At 34.0% G+C, this 19,348-nt stretch overlaps 1 protein-coding gene across 2 annotated transcripts in view; it reads right to left on the minus strand.

The window, feature by feature from the left end:
* The window catches only part of LOC131801614 (F-actin-uncapping protein LRRC16A-like), a 137,688-nt gene extending 120,378 nt beyond the window's left edge, over positions 1 to 17,310 (minus strand). For both annotated transcript variants that reach the window (XM_059120444.1, XM_059120441.1), the window contains exon 1: positions 15,903 to 17,310. In XM_059120444.1, the coding sequence (XP_058976427.1) occupies positions 15,903 to 15,939 (37 nt within the window). In that variant the 5' untranslated portion in view covers positions 15,940 to 17,310. The remainder of the gene's footprint in view (positions 1 to 15,902) is intronic.
* Between the last annotated feature and the right edge of the window lie 2,038 nt (positions 17,311 to 19,348).

Here is a 19,348-nt window from a genome sequence, read left to right on the forward strand (position 1 = left end):
GCTGTGGCCGTAACACCAGCTAACTTTTGTTAAAACTTAGAAGAGGACACCTACATTCTTTGGTGGCGTGGTTCGGTTGCCATAGGCAATGTCTGTTAGCCTAATGTGCCTGCCTGTGCCCATGCCCTCTGTGTCGTCTTCCGTTCTTTTGGTCACCAGGTTTAAATAAATCTTGACAAGATTGGAGCACAAGACAATGATGACTGGCATAGAATGTTGCATAGATGATGGCAATGGCGTTGGCGAAGATGGGTGGGTAAGTTGACTACCGTCCATGATTGTGATAAACTTTTAACTTTGTGTCATCATCGCCTCATCATCATCGTCATCATGTTTGAACTGATAACAGTTGCATCAACATCGCCAGCGCAGCGCACCAGTTACAACACCCTTTGCTGTTGTTGGCCACTGCAACTGCTAACGGCTGATGTTGAATGTTGTTCACACTCTGCTGCTTCTGTCAATGTTTGTATTTGTTTTTGTAATTGAACGCCTACTTCTTCTTCTTTGTGCAACAACGGTGGCAGCAGCAACAACAACGACAGCCCAAACAAAGACAGTAATCAAACAAATGTCTCATGAATGATGACACATGGCACGGTGTGCCATGGATGGAAAAGTAAACTTGAGAGAGAACAAAGGGTTTTGGGAAACAAGCACTTGAGGCCCGTTCAAAAATGATAATAGTTGTATCTCTTCTTGCGCATATTTTGTGGATGACGTTGATGACAAACAACGTTGGTATGTTAGGTGGCGCGGAAAGGAAGGCGGTAAAATAGAACGGGTATGAAAATTTACGATATCGGCCCACTCTTCTTTAAGCTTCCGTACTAGGTGTTATTTACAATGTTTACCGTAAATAACATTGTATCACCAAATTTCAAAATTACTGGAAAACCCCTAATCTACTGAATATAGGAAAAAATTCAAAGACATTGTAAAGTGACCTACACAGGACAGGAAAATTTCGTAATGTTATGGAATGGAAAAAGGACACATAGTTAGAGAAGATATTTCCTCTTCAGTTTTTAAAAAGAATACGTGTATATGGAAGGTATTGGTAGAGAGGCAATTCCCTCCACTTTCAGAAAACGCTAAGCCTCATTTTAAATAAATTTTAAAACATATCCGTTTTAAAAAGAATATATCTTACCAGGCTTTAAAAAGGATGGATCTATATGGAAGGTATCCCCAAAGATGTGATTCTTTATAAATGCAATTGCCTAAGAATTTCGAAAAATTCTTTTGTCGAAAATACATACATTTTTTAAGGACAAAATATGCTTTGGCCTAAAAATGAGGAAGGTTATTCCCTTTAATTTTGGAAAATGTTTAGACCTAACATCTGAATTGAAAAATTTTGAAAAAAAAAAACTGTAAAGTTCTTTATCCATAGGAGTCCTTTTAAAGGACGTCAACCCATAGATCTGTAGTCTTTTATCCACAGAAGATTTCTAAAAGGCCATATGGTATTCAGAAAATTTCTCATCGGTTTCTGTCCGGAGAAGACTTTATCAAAGGCCCTTTGATAAAGAAAATAAGACCTTTCCAGGGTGGCATAGCCATCTCTCATTTAAAAGCTCTTTTTTACAGAAGACCTGTACAAGGTATTCCTTACCTAAAACACCTTAAAGACATTTAAAGGACTTTCTCTACCTCCCTCTTTCTAGAAGTCCTGTAAAAGTTTCCCTCTCGACAGAGGGTATTTAAAATATTTTCGAAAACCCATCAAGAGTCTGCCATAAAAACATCTCGTCACTTATCTATGGCCAAAGGAGACCAGTTCTGGCGGAGACGTTCAGGTCATTGTTTCGGATGTCTCTGTTCTTGGAGACCTAGCACGGTACTCAAATTTGTCTACTTCTATATTCTTGGAACGCTACTCCCGGGCTCTTGTGTGACCATTTCGCGTCCTGACACGGTTTTCAAAGCGAAACGGTATTATCCGAAAGGTTATACGGAGAGAAAACAGACTGAAAACATTAAGAAGAACCGCCGTTCGGTCAAGAAGTCGTCGATGACTTACGTAGACGCGGTCGTCTCCGACCTCACTTCCGTCGAGAGATTTAAGGGATAAGGTTAAAAAAAGTCGTATTTATAACATTTCGGATGCGGCATCGTGGACGGATTCTTTTTACTCCATTGACTGCTTGAATTGAACTCGTAATCTTATGATTTTCCAAGATTTTTCTGGGTTTTTTTTACGGAAAATTTGTTAAGTGCCTTGTATGTCGAAAAATCTATAAAGATACTTCCATCTTTATAGAAAACATGTATAAGGTTTGTTATCCATAAAGTGCTTGCAAGACGTCATCCAAAGTTATTTACCCAAAGTAGACCTCTTAAAATATGTTATATTTAGAAAAAAAGAAAAACTGTAGACGTTTTCTTTTGACAGATAATGTAACCTGTTAGAGTTTCTTCTTCCTATAAGTTTCGGTTTTCTCCGAGTAGATGTCCTTAAATCGTTTTCTATCACTTTTCCCTAATTACTTTCCTCCCCTCCATTGTTTTTACTAGGCTCTCGGATGAATATATGACTACATGAGATATTTTGCCATACTAACGTTCGCCCCCCTCACCCCCTCAAATACTAATTGTGTAACATTGTGAGTGCAAACATTGGGGGGTTTATTGCCAAGTTCCTTGTCATGACAAGTGCAATAACCCCTTGTGTTTTTGTTGTTGATGACTTTTTTGTCGTTTGCTTTGTTGTTGTTTATGTCACTGGTAGTTCATGAATAATTTACAAGAATATAAAACATTATTGATTGCGTGTACTTTGCAGACAACTACTCAAGATCATGTTCTTATCTAATGTTTGTGAGTGTGTGTGTGTGCGCGTATGTATGACCGGCTATGTAGATATGAATATGGAAAGTACGTGCAGATGGCAAAAAATGCGTAAGTGAATGATTCACTTAATAAATGTGATTAAATCTGGACAAAAGACAAGTGGCATGAAGTGGAATTCATAGTTATTACGTTGTTGAGTAATGAACAAGAGATTTTCAGTTAACTTTTGGATGGGTGGGAGAAAAATTGCTTCCCATGGATTGATTTGACGATTGCAGAATGAGTAGGGGAAAATGGTTTTCAATGTGACCAAAAAAAAGATATGTTGAATACCCATCCCTTGTTAAGCAAGAATAGGTCCATTTAACACATGCAGTACTTTGACGATATGTATAAAAACTGTTAGAGTAATTATACCCTCAGCAATATGGCTTAAAAGGGTAAATATTATTTGATATAGAACAGTGTTGCCTTGTTTGTTCGGGATAGCGTAGTATTTTGTTGTTGCAAAATGGTCAGGCTTTATCCCTTTATTGTTGTTTTTATAAAACAACGTTTATTAGATATATGCATTATCGAAATAACGGTTTTAGACCCTAAGTCTCTTTGGACCAAATCCATTTCAGGACATTTGGAGTCGATCTAACGATGTCTGTCCGTCCATCTGTCTGTCTGCTTGGCGCACGACAACTCTCGAAGAAGCATCCGATTTGGTTGAAACTTGGTACATCGTAATATTATAATCAAACTTAGATCGAGTTCGGAGATAGGCAATATAGGTCAGCGCCTTCTTGTACCTCCCCCAGAAAAGGTAAAAATTTTCGAAAAAATCTTTTACTGCCCATAAAGAGAAAATATAATTCAATTTTGCTCCAACTTTGCAAATCATAGTATTTGCAAAAATGCTGGACAATATCGGTCCACTCTATCAAGTACCTCCGCTATTATAAAATGTGATGAAACTGTCCGATTGTCTTCAAATTGCACACATTACAATATTTTATTATCCGAAGGACTGGAGAAGAAGGGCAAAGGGTCAAAATTTTGAATATCCAAGAAGCTCATAAAACGCGAAAATAATACTCGATTCCATTTAGTCTTAACATCTCAATATTTCCCTCAACACAAGATCTATTATAAAGATGGTGGAGATCGGACCATTCCTTCTGGAATGTGAAGTGAAAGTTTGAAACGATTATAAAATCCGAAATAAGCGTCAGGTTCTCTTCATATTTCACACATCCCATTATTTCTACTAACACAAGAAAAGGGATATATCGGCGCACTCCTTCTTGTACTTTCCCCACAAAGGATTCATAATTTTGAAAAATAAAGCCAAATAAACAACCAACTCTATTGAAATTTTAAACATCCAAACTTCACAAAATCTTTTGTGAAGATGATATATATACCTGCGGGTCACAAGTTATATCTGTCTAACTTGGGAAAAAAGTCGGCGATCCTTACAAATACTTCTCTTAACAAGAAATCTAATATGAATATTTAATTTATCGGAATTTATGATTTCGTATAAAATTTGATATAAAAGTTTGATTTCCTTCAAACTTTGCACATACCAATATTTTTATCTGAATTAGATGAAGTGGGATATTTCGGTTCACTAATCTGGTACCTCACGCATATTTCCACATTTCCAAAAATATTTGCACGTCTCTTATAAAGTATAGAAAGTATACAATATAGTTCAAATCTGGCACGTTGTAATATTTATATTAGACTTAGGTCAAATACGAATTGGACAATATTGGCCAACTGCTTCGGAAACTCCCCCATAAAGGGTAAACAATTTGAATACTCATAACTCAAGGCTGGAGGTGGTATACATCTGTCGGCAAAACCGACAGATACTATTTTACTTGTTTTTAATTGGGATTATTAACTTTCGCACTGCTTAAATATTAACCTTTAAAAGGTTTAATAAGAGTTCAAATTAATTCATTTCAGCAGAGTATATAGAAATTTGCCGAAATCATTTGTTTTGGTTATTTCAATTGTTGTTACCGCATTCTAAATAATAAAATTAAATAAATTTATTGATAAGATATCACTTATTCACTTGGCTTTGAAATAATCTTCATAATATGTGGACGTGACGTGAGAATGCACGAGTAAAAAATTCAAACTGATCACATTACATCTATGACAGACTAAAAATTTATGGGATATATGTCGATATCGTTTTCAAAATTATTGATTCGCTGAAAAGATCAAAATGAGCTTTATCGAAATAACAGATTCTGACCTCATGCGTCATTGAATGAAATTAATTTCAGAATTGATATTGTCATGTCCCTTTGATTGTCAAGGATGTGCATATCATAACTATCTCTCTTTCTCCCTTCCTCTCGAGAGTATCCATATTGATCCAAACTTGATAATTATTAGTTTAATAAACTCGTAACCATTTCGAACAATGAACAATATAGGTTCACTCCTCTGGTACCTAACCCACAAAAATGTGAAGGGAGCATCCGATTTTAGCAGAGTAGGCATATCGTAATATTTATGTCAAATTGAGATCGAGTTTCATAGCCTGGACAAAATGGCTCCATCCCTTATTGTACCTTCCCTATAACGGGTACAAACTATAAAAAGTACAAACTAGGCATAAGATTAAAATTCTATCATTTTTAAGTGAAAAATATACAATATCAATCCACTATTTCTCGTGCAACTCCCTAATATTACATATTTGGTGAGCAACACAATTGAAATCTAACGAAGACATGTATGGAAGCTATATCCGAATCTGAACCGATCTCGATGAAATTTGTATCTGATATCTACAGGGTGAAATAATTTTTTTTTTTTAAATTTCATTGAATGAAAGCAAAAAATGTCGGAAGTAGCAACAAAATTAAGAATAAATATAGGTTTGTTCGAACAAATCACCTTTGGCACGAATTATGGCCTTCAAACGGCCAATGAAACCGTCACACGAATGTTGCCTGAAGTGCTTGCTTGAGGTGATCAACCCTTTGGTATTGTAAAATGAAGCGAGGAACCTCATTTTGTAAACATTCTTGGTTTGCGCGTGCTGAGTGCGATGGTGCTGAGTCCTGTTGGAATGTCCAAGGTCTGCGGCCAAAATGTTTGCGTGCCCAAGGCTTTAATAACCCTACAGAATATTTTCCTGATAATATTTGGCATTTATTCTGATGCCACGGTCAAGCCGAGAGCGACCATCGGCTGTTATGGCGTCCCACACCATCACCATTGCCGGCACTTGATTTCTGGTGGTCAACCGAAGGTACAAATTTTCAGCTGACCTCTTTGGCCAGTAAACACGATCATTTTCTTTGTTTTCAAACTGCTGGACAACGAATGTTTTCTCATCGGAGAAAACCGAGACACAAAATATTTATTTACATGTAAATGCTGGAGTGCTCTAACTATAGCCACTTGTGGTTTTCCAGCCAAATATAAAAAAATCACACTATCACCATTGAATTCCATCACGAATAACTTTTTTCTGGAAAATTCTCACCAACATGCTTTTGTACGCTTGTAAACAATGTAATAATCGGTCACTGGAATCATTTTAGCATCTGTCGGACGAGTGGCTTAAAAATGACAGCAGTCTGTAGTTGGTTGCAGTTTTTTCATCCCACCCTTCAGGGATTCCAAGGAATCTACATACGAAAAATGTGGTAAATTTGTTTTTTTTTTTGCGGTGAAAACTTTTAAAAAACCGATACACATGTATTCTAATTTTATCTCTACGTTTATAAACTACTGGGTTTTTCCTGCACTTTTTGGTGTGCTGTGCTTATAAAACGCGAAGTAATTGACCCATTCACTTGAATTTTATGAAAGATGAGATGTATCGGTCCACTTTCACCGATACTTTTTTAAAAAATGACACATATACAAATTAAGTGAGAAAATATACTATAACGGGACATTCTTTCTCGTACATCGTTTAGAATCGACATCATTTAGGTTTTACTGAGTTAGGGATCTTCCGGAACATTCCATATCTCCATGTTTTCAATTTATAAAAATTCTTTTAGCTGATGTTTAGTAGAAATAAGACTTCCACTCTATTTGTTTTTTGTAAATAGTCGCCCTAAAAAACAAAATTTGTAATGGAAAATTTTAAATAAAAGTGCTATATTTATATTTATTCCACTTAACACATTTCAGACTACATTATGCATCTGCGTATCTTCTTTGGCCACTTAATATTAAATAAATTTTCCACAAAATAAAATAAATCAAGATAAAATAACACATCCACAAAATTGTTTTTCAACCCATTGATACATTTGGGGAATTTCCCTCTCCCCCTTTTTTCACACGTTCATGTCTTATTGTTCAAGAATTCAAAATCAAATTAAAATGTTCTTCCAAACAATTTCATGTTTGGATATTCTAAAAATCGATTTTAATAAATTAATCTTTTTTAGAATAGCTCTTTATTCCGAAACTATTTTCGGCTAATGCTTGTTTTGTTTTCCATAGAACGACCAGCGTCATGTATTAACCAAACATACATGGCGTTCTTCTTGGCGGCGATGTTTTTGTTGTTGTTGTTTGGTGTTGAATGTGTCTACGAAATTTTTCGACACGGCAAAAATGAGGTCAATAGAGCGCATCGAGAGAGATACCGCTCTAAAAAAATACGAATCATCTGCTGCAATAAAAAATAAATAATATTACTGCACAAAAAAACCAAACATCATGTATGGAAAACACATACACTCATACGAGGTGTGTTGTGAAAATAATGGGAAAGTGTAAATACATTTGATGGGTGGCCGTGCACACATTAATTCGATAGACTTCAATAGTTTCGAGAGATCATTTCGAAATCTTAAACAGAACTTCTAAAGGTAGTTTTCAAAGGTCTTCAATAATAGAAGATCCTTAAAAACGATTTCTTTTTACCGGCCGGTATTGGAAAATGCCCTATAAATCTGACGATAACTTTACATTCTCCAGCCCCTGAATTCAACTAATAGAGAGCTAGGTCCACATTTTTTAATTGATTTGGATCTTATTGGTTTTTTTTTCAGGGAGCTAAAGTCCGCTTGGCGGAAAATTTTTGATATGGATTTATGTTTTGGGAGAGCCCTCATATGAAGGTACCTCCTGGTTTATGCTATTTTGAGAATCTTGGAAAAAATTTCCGACAATTTAGCTGAGAGGTTTTTTTTTGAGTTTAAACTGTCTTTTTACAGAAGATTTCCAAAATAGATATAAACGTAGGTATGAACAATTACATCAAAACTTCAAATGGGTATTTTTTCAACCCCCTGTTGTTTGGAAATTGGACTGGGGACCATATCCTAAAATAGAAAAGGCGTTCTACTCCTTGGGAGACAAAAACACCAAATAAGGGCCGAATCAAGACCCTGAACAAGACCATCAAAATAGCTGAATGCAGTAGATACCTTCATGTTAGCTCATATTGTGCTGATATTGATAAGTTTTTGATTATTGATAAATAATATAATAATATTTGAACATTGTAATGGCTTATGACAAAAGTTGCCTATGCAGGCCCACGTCTTCGTATAGCCCCCGGTACTTTCATGATTTTAGCGACATTATTTATTGGAATTATTTCAAATTTTATATTTAAAGTTCGTAACGGGTACTACAGTCTATGACAGAAAATTGTCTATGCAGGTCCGGGTCTTCGTATAGCCCTGATATAACGGTATCTCCCAATATTGGTATTTGGATAATTTTAGCGATATTATTCACCGTAGTTATTCCAAATTTCGTATTTAGAGTTCGTATTGTTTTCGTATAGGCCCCATATGTCAGTACCTCCCTATATTCAGTATTTTTACTATTTTAGGTACAATATTCACCGAAATTGTTTGAAATTTCGTATTTGAAGTTCCTAATAGATACTACAGCCCGTGAAGGAAAATTCTCTATGCAGGTCCGGTTCTTCGCATAGCCTTGACATAACGGTACCGCCCTATATTCGGTATTTAGATGAATTTAGCTACATTATTCACCTGATTTGTTTTCAAGTTTCGTATTTAAATATTGTAATGGCTTGTGACCAAAGTTGCCTATGCAGGCCCACGTCTTTGTACAGCCTTCATATAATGGTACCTTCAGATATTCGGTACTTACATGATTTTAGCGATATTATTCACCGAGAGTTATTTTAGAGTTCGTAATAGAAACTACAGTCTATAACAGAAAATTGTCTATGCAGGTCCAGGTCTTCGTATAGGCCCCATATATCAGTACCTCCCTATATTCGGTATTTTGACGATTTTATGTACAATGTTTACCGAAATTGTTTGAAATTTCTTATTTGAATTTCCTAATAGTTTCCGTGACGGAAAATTGTCTATGAAGGCCCAGGTCTTCGTAAATCCCCCATATTACGGTACCTCAACATATTAGGTATTTTGATGTTTTTAGCTACATTATTTAACAGATTTTTTAAGTGACGTATTTGAATATTGTAATAGGTTATGACCAATACACAGCTATATTCAGGATTTGTAAAATTTTAGCAGAATTTTTAGTAAAATATTCAAATTCGTGAAGTTTAAAAATGGCCTATGCCGGAAAATTTTCGACACATTGTTAAAAGAAGTTTAATATTTGAAGTTATCAGTGTGGATCAGTGTTGATATTGGTGTATTAAGTTCATAATGTGTACCGAACCATTTATAAGTAAATGGTATAGGTCCACACCACAATATATTCTAAGATAGATATATGGTAAATTGTAATCTATTTTCTAGATGTAAATTCATAAAAGTCGTTTATAAATATAATAACGTTCTACTAGACATGTTGTTCTGGTGCCACGCCTCTTTTAATTTTTTTCTCTTGATAAAATAGACCTTTTCGCATTGTATTTGTATTTTTTAGTTAAAACAAATTTCAAACTCTCGAAAATGATGCCAGGCGGCATTGTTGAGTTAATGAAAACGATCACTTCTCTTTAACACCCCCTACTTCATCCAATGCCCCATTAATAAACTGCTGCGTCAATGGCTACTTAAAGACTTCTAGCCTACATTATATTATTATTTAGTAATAACAGCTAAAGTCAATACTCAAGTGATGACAGCAGTGGCAAAATATCTCCGACTATTGAGTAAATGAAAAAGTTCTCTTTTGTGAGGCGTAAACTTGATGCGGTTGATACCAGCACAAATTGTGGCATCATTTGATATTGGTTGGTGAACTGCTGCCTCATTTTACAATTTTTTTTCGAATCAACGAAATTAGGGAATTCCCTCCCCTTAATTTTTCAAAAGAAAAAAAACAATTTTAAGTGAGCTTTTATTTCACACAAAATTGTTTACTGCTTGCGTATGTATACTTGTGTGGTCAAGTGAGCTTCAGAATGTGATACGATAATGTTGCATGAAGAAGTGGACCGAAATGGTAGATCTTATTTCATTAGAAATATTAGAAAGTGTGAATGCTTATTTCGCATTCAATGCGCATTCTGCTTATTCAAAATATTATTTTATGGTTTTATATTTTGCATTCAATAACAGTTACAATTTCTCATAATTTCGACGGCTTGTGGGGGAGGTACAAGAAGGATGGGTCCGTTATATTCCATATTACCACCCGCTATTGTGTTGATAGAAATTTTGAGATGTGGAGAGTATGAAAATAATCGGATGCTCATTTCGCGTTTTAGAACCTTCAAGGTTATTCAAAATTTTTGTCCCATTATCTGGAAGGTACCTGAGGGAATGGTCTGCTATATCCCATCTCCCCGCCCACAAATTTAGCTGTTTGTAGATGTATTTGGATGTGCGAAATTTGAAAATAATCGGATGTTTATTTTGCATTTTGATGTAATTATGATTTGTTAACATTTTTACCCTCCTTGTGGGGGAGATACTTGATGAAGTGGGTCGATATTGATCATTCCCCTACCTGGCTTTGTTTGCATAAAATTGGATGATCCCTTCTTCTTCAATAAGGTAACTACCGTTTTCTGTGAAATTGTTGACCTGTTTGGGGCGTAGGTACCAGAAGGAGTGGACCGATATTGCCCATATCCCAATTCAATCTAAGTTAGATAATAATATTACGATGTACCAAGTTTGGACCAAAGCTGGTATTTCCTTTCAGAGTACCAAATGTTCGACCTAAAAGCAAGTAAAAAGCAGTAAGCTCTACCATCTGAAAGAAATTTTAATAATTCCGAATATTGGTTTCGTAAAGAGCCACAAATCCTCATCAGTTCCCTTGTTTATGAAAGATATTCTATTTATACAAATTTCTATTTGACTCTTCACTTTTTTATAAATGTAAAATAAGTGACCGATAAACCCCATTTTTACACTAGCTTCAATGTAAAACAAAATATTGTTCCCCATTTAGATATTATTAAAAATTTTGACATATCATGGGAAAGGGGCGGTGCAAGAAGGACTAGACTAATATTGTTCATTTTCGCATTTTATGTTTGGTTAAAATATTTGAGAGTTATCCTACGCACAGGGCATACAAATGTACTAAAATCGATTGAGTATTGATACAAACCCATAATATTGTGCCACCTTTCTATACGAATTTTTCAGGTTCTTTATTATCCTGCTGGTGGTTATAAAATGTGCTATATAAGCGATTTTATAAATTTGTATAAATATATTGTCTAAAATTTCAAATTTACCAGTTCTCTATTTATATTTACACATGCCTTATAAAAGATCCCATCACATCCCAAAGAAACATTTCGACAAAAGGGTCATTGCTCTACAAATCCCTTTTTTTGGGAGGATAACAAACGAAAAGGACAAAAAAAGAGAACATTTTTGGCTCCATTTTTCCACAGGATGATGATTAATTGTGGTTGTAGGATTGACAAATAGTAGTTGCATTACAGAGAACAAGGGTGGCGGACTACAAAAACTGATTCAGCAATCAGTGGAACCACAAATACACCTATTTACCAAAAACTTTGCAATTTGCCAATGACGATAACAAGAAGAAAAAATAAACAGGAGAGAGACCTATATTTTTGGTTGTTGGCCAAAAAGAATGGCAATGTAAATGTCATTTATTCTCCAAATCTCTCCATTTCTCTATGTGTCACTCTCTTTTTGCAAAAGGACACGAAGTCAAACATTAATGCTCAATTCAAAACACAAGCCCACCAACCAAACAAAGAGAGACGATGAGAGAGAGAATGCGATTTAAAAAAGTGCATTCTGTGTGGGAGGAAGAGGTAAACAATTTATTTGGGTGGTGACACATGACCATTAAGAATCAAGAATTAACAGGCGAACGAGTCATAAAATGCAACTTCAAAGGCGAACGAAAACCCAAATGTGAACGAGGTAGCTGAGTAGGTGGTGGTGGTGTAAATGGATACACAAGGATTACGAATGATGACAGCCACAAAACACAGAGCAAACAAACAAAACAAAAGGTAGCAACAACAACAACCTAAACACCAACCAAAACGGAAATGGTTGGAATGAAGTAAGCCTGATGAGTCCCCAAATATTTGAAAGCATAATGTAGAAAAAAAGGAAACGCAGTGAGTATGCAGCACAGGAAGACACAATAAGAACGAAGTCTGTTTACAGCATACATACTACACACAAATTCCCAGTCAGAGATGGAAAGTGTTAATTATGATTAAAACATTTCAAAAGAGGCTAAAAAATATGTTTATTTTGAAGTATGAGGTATCTAACAAGATGGAAGTAAAATTCTAAAGGGAATAAATCCTTTCAAAATTGTTGCAATATAAAAAACTTCAAAAAAGTGAAAAGTGGAAAAAGGCAAAATGCAGGGTCGTCTTTGATATGGATATTAAAAGCTTAACCAAATCACTCTGTAAGGCTTAAGTAAAACAATTTTAAATATTTTTTTACTGATATTGGGAGAAAATCATAATAATGAAAGGGGCTTCGAAGTACCAGAAAGCATGAGTGTCGGCGTTTTGAAGTTTGCAAAGTAACCTAAATAAAGGTACTTCTAAATTTTCAGATTGAGATATCTTTTAATCCCTACATCTTAGATATATAGGGTAGATATTAGGGTCAACATCGGTAGGGTCAACATTCGGTAGATATTAGGGTCAACATAACTAAAAACAAGAAAGAAATCAAATCAATCCAAAAAAAAAAAAAATAAAAACTGACTTGAAGCGGTATAGTAATAAGACAAAATATCTCTTATAAATAAATTGGATGTAATAATACCCTAAATCAAACATCTTCGGCAATTTTTTTAACCAAAGTATAAAATCAACCTTCTTAAATGATAATTTCAATCCTGAAATGGGTTCTTAAAATTTATTAATTCCTGGCGATAAAGTAAGACTTAGAGTATTGATATATTCTGGGTCCTATAGCAAAGGGAGTTTACATACATTTTTAAAAATAGGTCAAGATGATCCCATTGGTAAATCGCCTAATGGTAGAAAAGTCCACCAAATATTCGGGAAATTGCTATCAATTCTCGCCCAATGGGTATTAAGGAGGCGGCAGAAAGCCGAATCAAAGAAAATAGTACCCTAGTGATATGAGGAGACAAATTGCTGCAATTCTCCCACAAGTCTTAAGAAATACTTGTCCGTTTCATAGCGTCCTGCGACTAACAACAGATAATGACTATTGATATTCGACTCTCTTTCTAACACTCAGATTAGTAGGGTTAGGTGCCCTTAACTCGTTGCTGTCATATGCTAGTCCTTCGTGCATTCAACCGCTATAATGGCTTGGAAAATCTTTTCCGTAACCTAAACATCAGAGGAGTTGAACAGTTCTGTGTAGCGATGTTCAGAATTTCTCTCGGAATTTAAGTCAATTACTTTTTCCGTGATTGATGAAAGTGTCTTAATTCCGCACTATTTTAAGTGTTTATATTGTGGGTTATTTTGTCAGTAGCTACACCCTTAGCCGTATGGCTACAGAGGACATATATAAAAAAAAATTACTTTCTGGAAGTACCCAATTCGATTGAAACTTTGCACAGTTCGAAGATGTGTAATATAGGCTTATTCTTTCCATTTCCACAGAATTTTTAACAAATTAAAAACAGCTATGTTCGACCGGGCCTAATATTTAATACCCTCCAACAGTTAAAAGGAACTTGAAAAATACCAAAAAAATAGGTAAAAAAATACCGCTTAAATGAAAACCGTTACATGGGTAGGTGGACCTGCATAGACAATTTTGTCACAGGTTGCAGTACCCGTTACGAACTTTAAATACGTAATTTGAAAAAAATAACGAGTATCGGGAGGTACTGTTATATGGAGGCTGTACGAAAACGTGGACCGACATTACGCATTTACGAACTTAACCTACCTACTGCGTATATAAATAATGATATTTAACGACATTAATTGATAAAATATTTTTTTAATATGTTTTTATTTTTTTTTTTGGTAATAACAAAAAGAATTAGAGAATACATACATCTTGAATTCCGGAACCATATCTCAAAAAGTTGACTTCCTCGTAAAAATGGATTGCCTATATCGTTTTAACCCAGACCTTCTTTCAATTCCAATCATTAAAAGCAATACGAAGAATGCTTATGGAACTTTTTAGAACAACATCTTAGGAAATATGGAGTTCCGCACATAATAACTTATATAGATTTAAATATGGTTTATAGTTCTGTCTTTTATCATTATGCTTCCATAACCTCAACAATATGGATATTGTTTAATAGAAAGTGGTGGATATTTTTAAATTATACATATGATATGTATTTATGGCTCTTAATCGTTGCAATAAAAACAAAGTATACAGATACATTAATCTCGAGAAGTATGGATTTCCAATTAATCAATTTATGTCGTTGTAATCAGCAAGCACTATTTAGTGAAAATACTGAAGTACCAGGGGAATGGTAAGGGTAAATGAAATTTTATTTTTATAGGTGCTATAATTAGTTTAGTAAAAGACAAAATAGTTCCTCCTATACTTAAATTATAATATGTAGAAATTTTGATGGCGAAATAAAAATCTACTGGAATTAAAAATACAGCAAGGACTATTTATTTAAAAAATATGCATACCGAGCGATTTTGCATTTTAAACCCATTTTCTATCTCAAACGCTTGAGGAGGAGTAACGTTATATTTGAAGAGAATTCAATAGCATAGAAAAAATTAAAAATAGTGTGCGGTTTCATGAAAGTTATCAAGGGTTAGTTTTAGAATATGCGGAATTCATAGGCCAGTAAATTCGATAGATATGTTTAAATCTGCTTAATTTTAAGTAAAAAAGTCATACAGTGGGTCCGCATTTTGATAATGTCATCTGCAAGAATTTTATAATTTTTAAAAATATTGGCAAGGGCACCATGCCAACTACAAAAAAGAGTTAAAGTTATATTTGCAAAGAAACTTTATAAATGTTTCCTGTAAAAAATCAATGACTGATGAAAATCGAATGTTTTGCCATAAAAGAAGCTGAGAAAGTACTATTACTTTCCGAACATATTCCGTTTTAAATTGCTGATAATTTTTTGGTTTTCTGAATATTTATTTGTATACCCTGGCAATTTACAGACTAAATTATTTTTAAGTATTTACCCCCCCCCCCCATGCTATGGAGGGTCGAAATACACAATTTATACATATACTTATTGTGGTTCAGCGTAAAATTCTAAATCAATTTAACAATATTTTTATGTTATTTGAAAATGTGATGTTTTTATATTATTCAAATATAAAAACATTAAACATTTTTAAACACACAAAGATTTGATGTTTTTCTTTCGCATTTTTTTTTTTTTTTTGACATACATGAACAGCTTAGCCTTAAAACAACTATCCTGTTTACTTTGAAGTTTAACGTATCCATCTCTGCATGCACCTCCACCACTATTCATAAAACGCATTTACTCACACATATAAACACACACAAATTATCCACAATGAAGGTGTTTAAAAAAATCGAAATCAGAACCATATACCCAAACTCCTAACATTTCTTCTAAACAAATTGGCAATAAATGGGAGCAGCAATAAAACCCCAAAACAAACTGTGATTTAATGACATAAACAAAAGGAAGAGAAAAAAAAACGAATATTTCCACAATATGGTTTTGCTGTTGTTGGAGAAATTTTGGTGTTAACTGCAACACGAACCCGAAACGATACTCACCATTTAAATCCTTTGTTAGCTGAGAACGTGTCGACATGTTGGAGCCGTTTCTTTGCAAAATTTTCTTTTCAAAAGGGGAAAGTAGTTGACTGCTGCTGGCTGGTGATGCTTTCTGTCGCTCTTAGCCAAATATAATAATGATGTTGACTCTAATAATGATGATGTTGTTGCTGCTGCTCCTCTTCGTAATAATGACGTTCGTTTATTTACTTGATTTTAGTTTTGCACTTGAATTGTTTTGTTTTATTTTAGTTTAATGTCGTTGTTTTGTAGTTATTTGTCGCTGTTTGAGCTATATCTTCATCTTCGTTGTTGTTGCTTTTGTGCACAATTATCCACAAAATTCATTTGAACACAATTATGAAGTTTAGTTGGGCGTGTGTGTATGTTGAGATGTTTCTTTTCTTCTCCTCCTTTTCTTCTTCTTCTATCTTAATTTCTTAAGGTTACAAAACAGGATTTTGTGATTTTTCTTTTGGCCTCTAAAGATGAATCAATGGCTCTGCTCTGCTGGCTGTTTGGTTGGATAGGTTAGCCGGTTTTTTCTTTTTTCATTTGTGGTTACCAACAACACAGTGACCGACACAGGATTTTGGGCTCCACTTAGGTTGTATATTACCAACCACAACAACAACAACTACAAACCCAACAAACAAAAATCCACAATATCGTTTTCCAATTGCAACAGCCGCCGCCCCGAGCTGCAGCAAACAAATAAAGATATCTGTTTTTCTCTTATTTATTTTGTATTTGCGTTTAAAACATTTTGTTTTCACTTCGAAATTTATTTCCCATTTTTTGCCATTTTGGCGTGCACAAGTTTAAAAAAATACAATTAAATTTTGTATAAATCAAGTATACAACAACTTCACTAATTGACCATTTTCTTCTTCTGCTTTGCAGCAGGCTTTTTGTGTTTCAGTAAAAAAATGCTTCTCCGCCAAGTAATTTTCCCCCGCAATTCCTATTCCACCCTCTCGAACAACAAACAGTACGCACTTTTCTCTCGTTCGCACACAATACAAATACACCACTAAACACCAATCGCCGGAGAGTTAAGAATATATGAAAAAACAAGGGGGAAAAAGTAAATAACACAATGAGATTTTCTCCACACTTGAATTAATATGATTTTCCATATTCCATTGAATATAATTATATTTCAATTTAAAGCCACAACAAAAAAACACAATTTTAATTTGAGCCAACTTCAATTAACTCTGTTTTCTTTCATAAACTTGGATTTTTGGCAGCAAAAATAATTTGCACCTCCCCACCAACACTGAAAACTTCAATCAATGCAAATTTCAACTCTCTAACTCTCCCACTCTTCTCTTTCACAACATAAACAACAAATTCCGACTACGCGAGAACAAGTACTCTCCACGATGGCTGCTGAACGACTGTTACATTTTTCCTAGGGATACGTAAGTCGACTTTCGATTAATCGATTGTTGGTGTTAAAAATTCTCAAGTAGAATACACACAGTCGCTCAAAATTGACAGTTTTATATGATAATCGATTGTTTCTATGGGTGTGTATACGATACGATAAGAGCCAATTATTTGTAGAAAATATTTCTGATAAACCAAAGTCCAATAAATGATAGCATGTTTCCATTGGAAACCGAACAACGTTGTTCGCTCTCAGAATTAAGTACACGAATTAACCCGTTCATACGGCACGATTCGTAATTCATAGTAAAATAATTCCTTTTTTCAAAAATTTTGTTTGTTGATGTTAATGGGAATTTATACGAAAATACATGAAATTCTCACTAATATGAATAGAAGAAATTATTGTTTTCCTCCCAAAGATTTATTATATCATTAATTTTACAATTTCCATTCACGATTTCAACTTTTTGTGTAAATGTTGACATTTTGAAAACATTTTTGTGTTTTTCCATTTTTAAATTCTGCTGGAGAGACACTTGTCAAACATTTTTTTCTGCCGATAGAAACTTTTTGAAAATGTTGCCTCTTTTGTTTGCGTTTTCTGTGGAAATTTTAACTCGTGGACAAAATGCGTACCTCAAATGAGAGAGAAAACAAAATTTACTTTCGTTTGAATGTACATACGCCATTCAACATTGTAGTTTTTATTCATAATTTTCAGTCTTCCCAAAAAATTTTAAAATTTCATCAAATTTTTCTATTTTTAATTTTTAAATGTCATAATTTATTTTTTCGATAAATGGTCTCATTTGTTAGGGATGGGACGTATTTTTTCGTTGTTCTGAGAGTGATTTGATTTGAACAACGTACAAATATGAGTGTTCGCTCAGGAAATTTTGTGTGAAGAATTAGGTAGTTTTTTTCATAGTTAAGGGTCAAACAACGAATAGAGAGCGAATCAAGTGCAGTGGAAACGCAAGATGAGAGTATATTCGCAATACAATTTCTATGTTTTTTTTTTAGAACCTGCAAGAATCTACTAGTTTTGCAATTTTTTCCGATATCATAAATGGAGAATTGGTTATGGGAGTAAAAATGTTTACATTCTTGCAGATCTTGAACAGAGCAATTGCTAAGTTATAGAGAGTTTAAAATTTTTTTGCTGAAAAAAAATATTTACTCATAACAATTTTTCGACAGCTAAATTTTCTGTATAATTCATTTTAGATTTCAAATGTCCAGTCAGTTCATGCGATTATCTGGAAAAACACGAACTTAAGGTGCAAGTACATAAAAAGCTTGAAGTCATGGCTAGGCATATTAATGTCAAATTATAATGGAAAACGACGGCAGGATTTTAGTGCAGCTCTGTAATCCCTTTATGAAATGTCATAAAATATGCCTAGCAAGGACTTCAAGCTTCTTAAACTAACACTAATGAGAGCGACAGGGAAAATAACAGGTTCTTCCCTATTCCAATGGGAATTATGTTCAATTAATATTCAATTTGAAGACCCTTCACGCATTTTTCTATGTCAAAAAATTAAAACAAGCACAAAACGGTTAACTTTTTTATTTGTGTATTGTTTGTATTAACCCATGGTAAAATTAAGATGGTAAAGTCATTTCAAATAAACATTCCCATCTCTGCATTTTCTGTTACTTACCTTGTTAAATTTCAATGCAAAGAAAATAGGTTCCCATCTCCGATTTGTGTGTATACAATGGATTTGTAAACATACATTTTGACAATGAGATGTAGTCAATAATTTTGAAAAAAGTTGTAATCATATGATTGCATTACTTTACCTTCTTAATTCCACAATGAAATTATCATGACACAATTATATAAGGTAGTCCCATGCTCCGTGGGCTCCCTGGCAATAATTTTATTTGTTTGAAATCCCGGATTTTATATACCATAAAAATAAAAGAAGAATTGTTTCGACCAATCTACCAAAAATATATGAATAATTTTTTGACTTAATTCAAAACGTAAAATTTTAGAATTTCAAAATCCGAATATTTCCATTTCAATAAATTTCAAT

This window comes from Musca domestica, unplaced genomic scaffold (assembly GCF_030504385.1).
Source record: "Musca domestica strain aabys unplaced genomic scaffold, Musca_domestica.polishedcontigs.V.1.1 17, whole genome shotgun sequence".
In the NCBI taxonomy this organism is placed as follows: Eukaryota; Metazoa; Arthropoda; class Insecta; order Diptera; family Muscidae; genus Musca; species Musca domestica.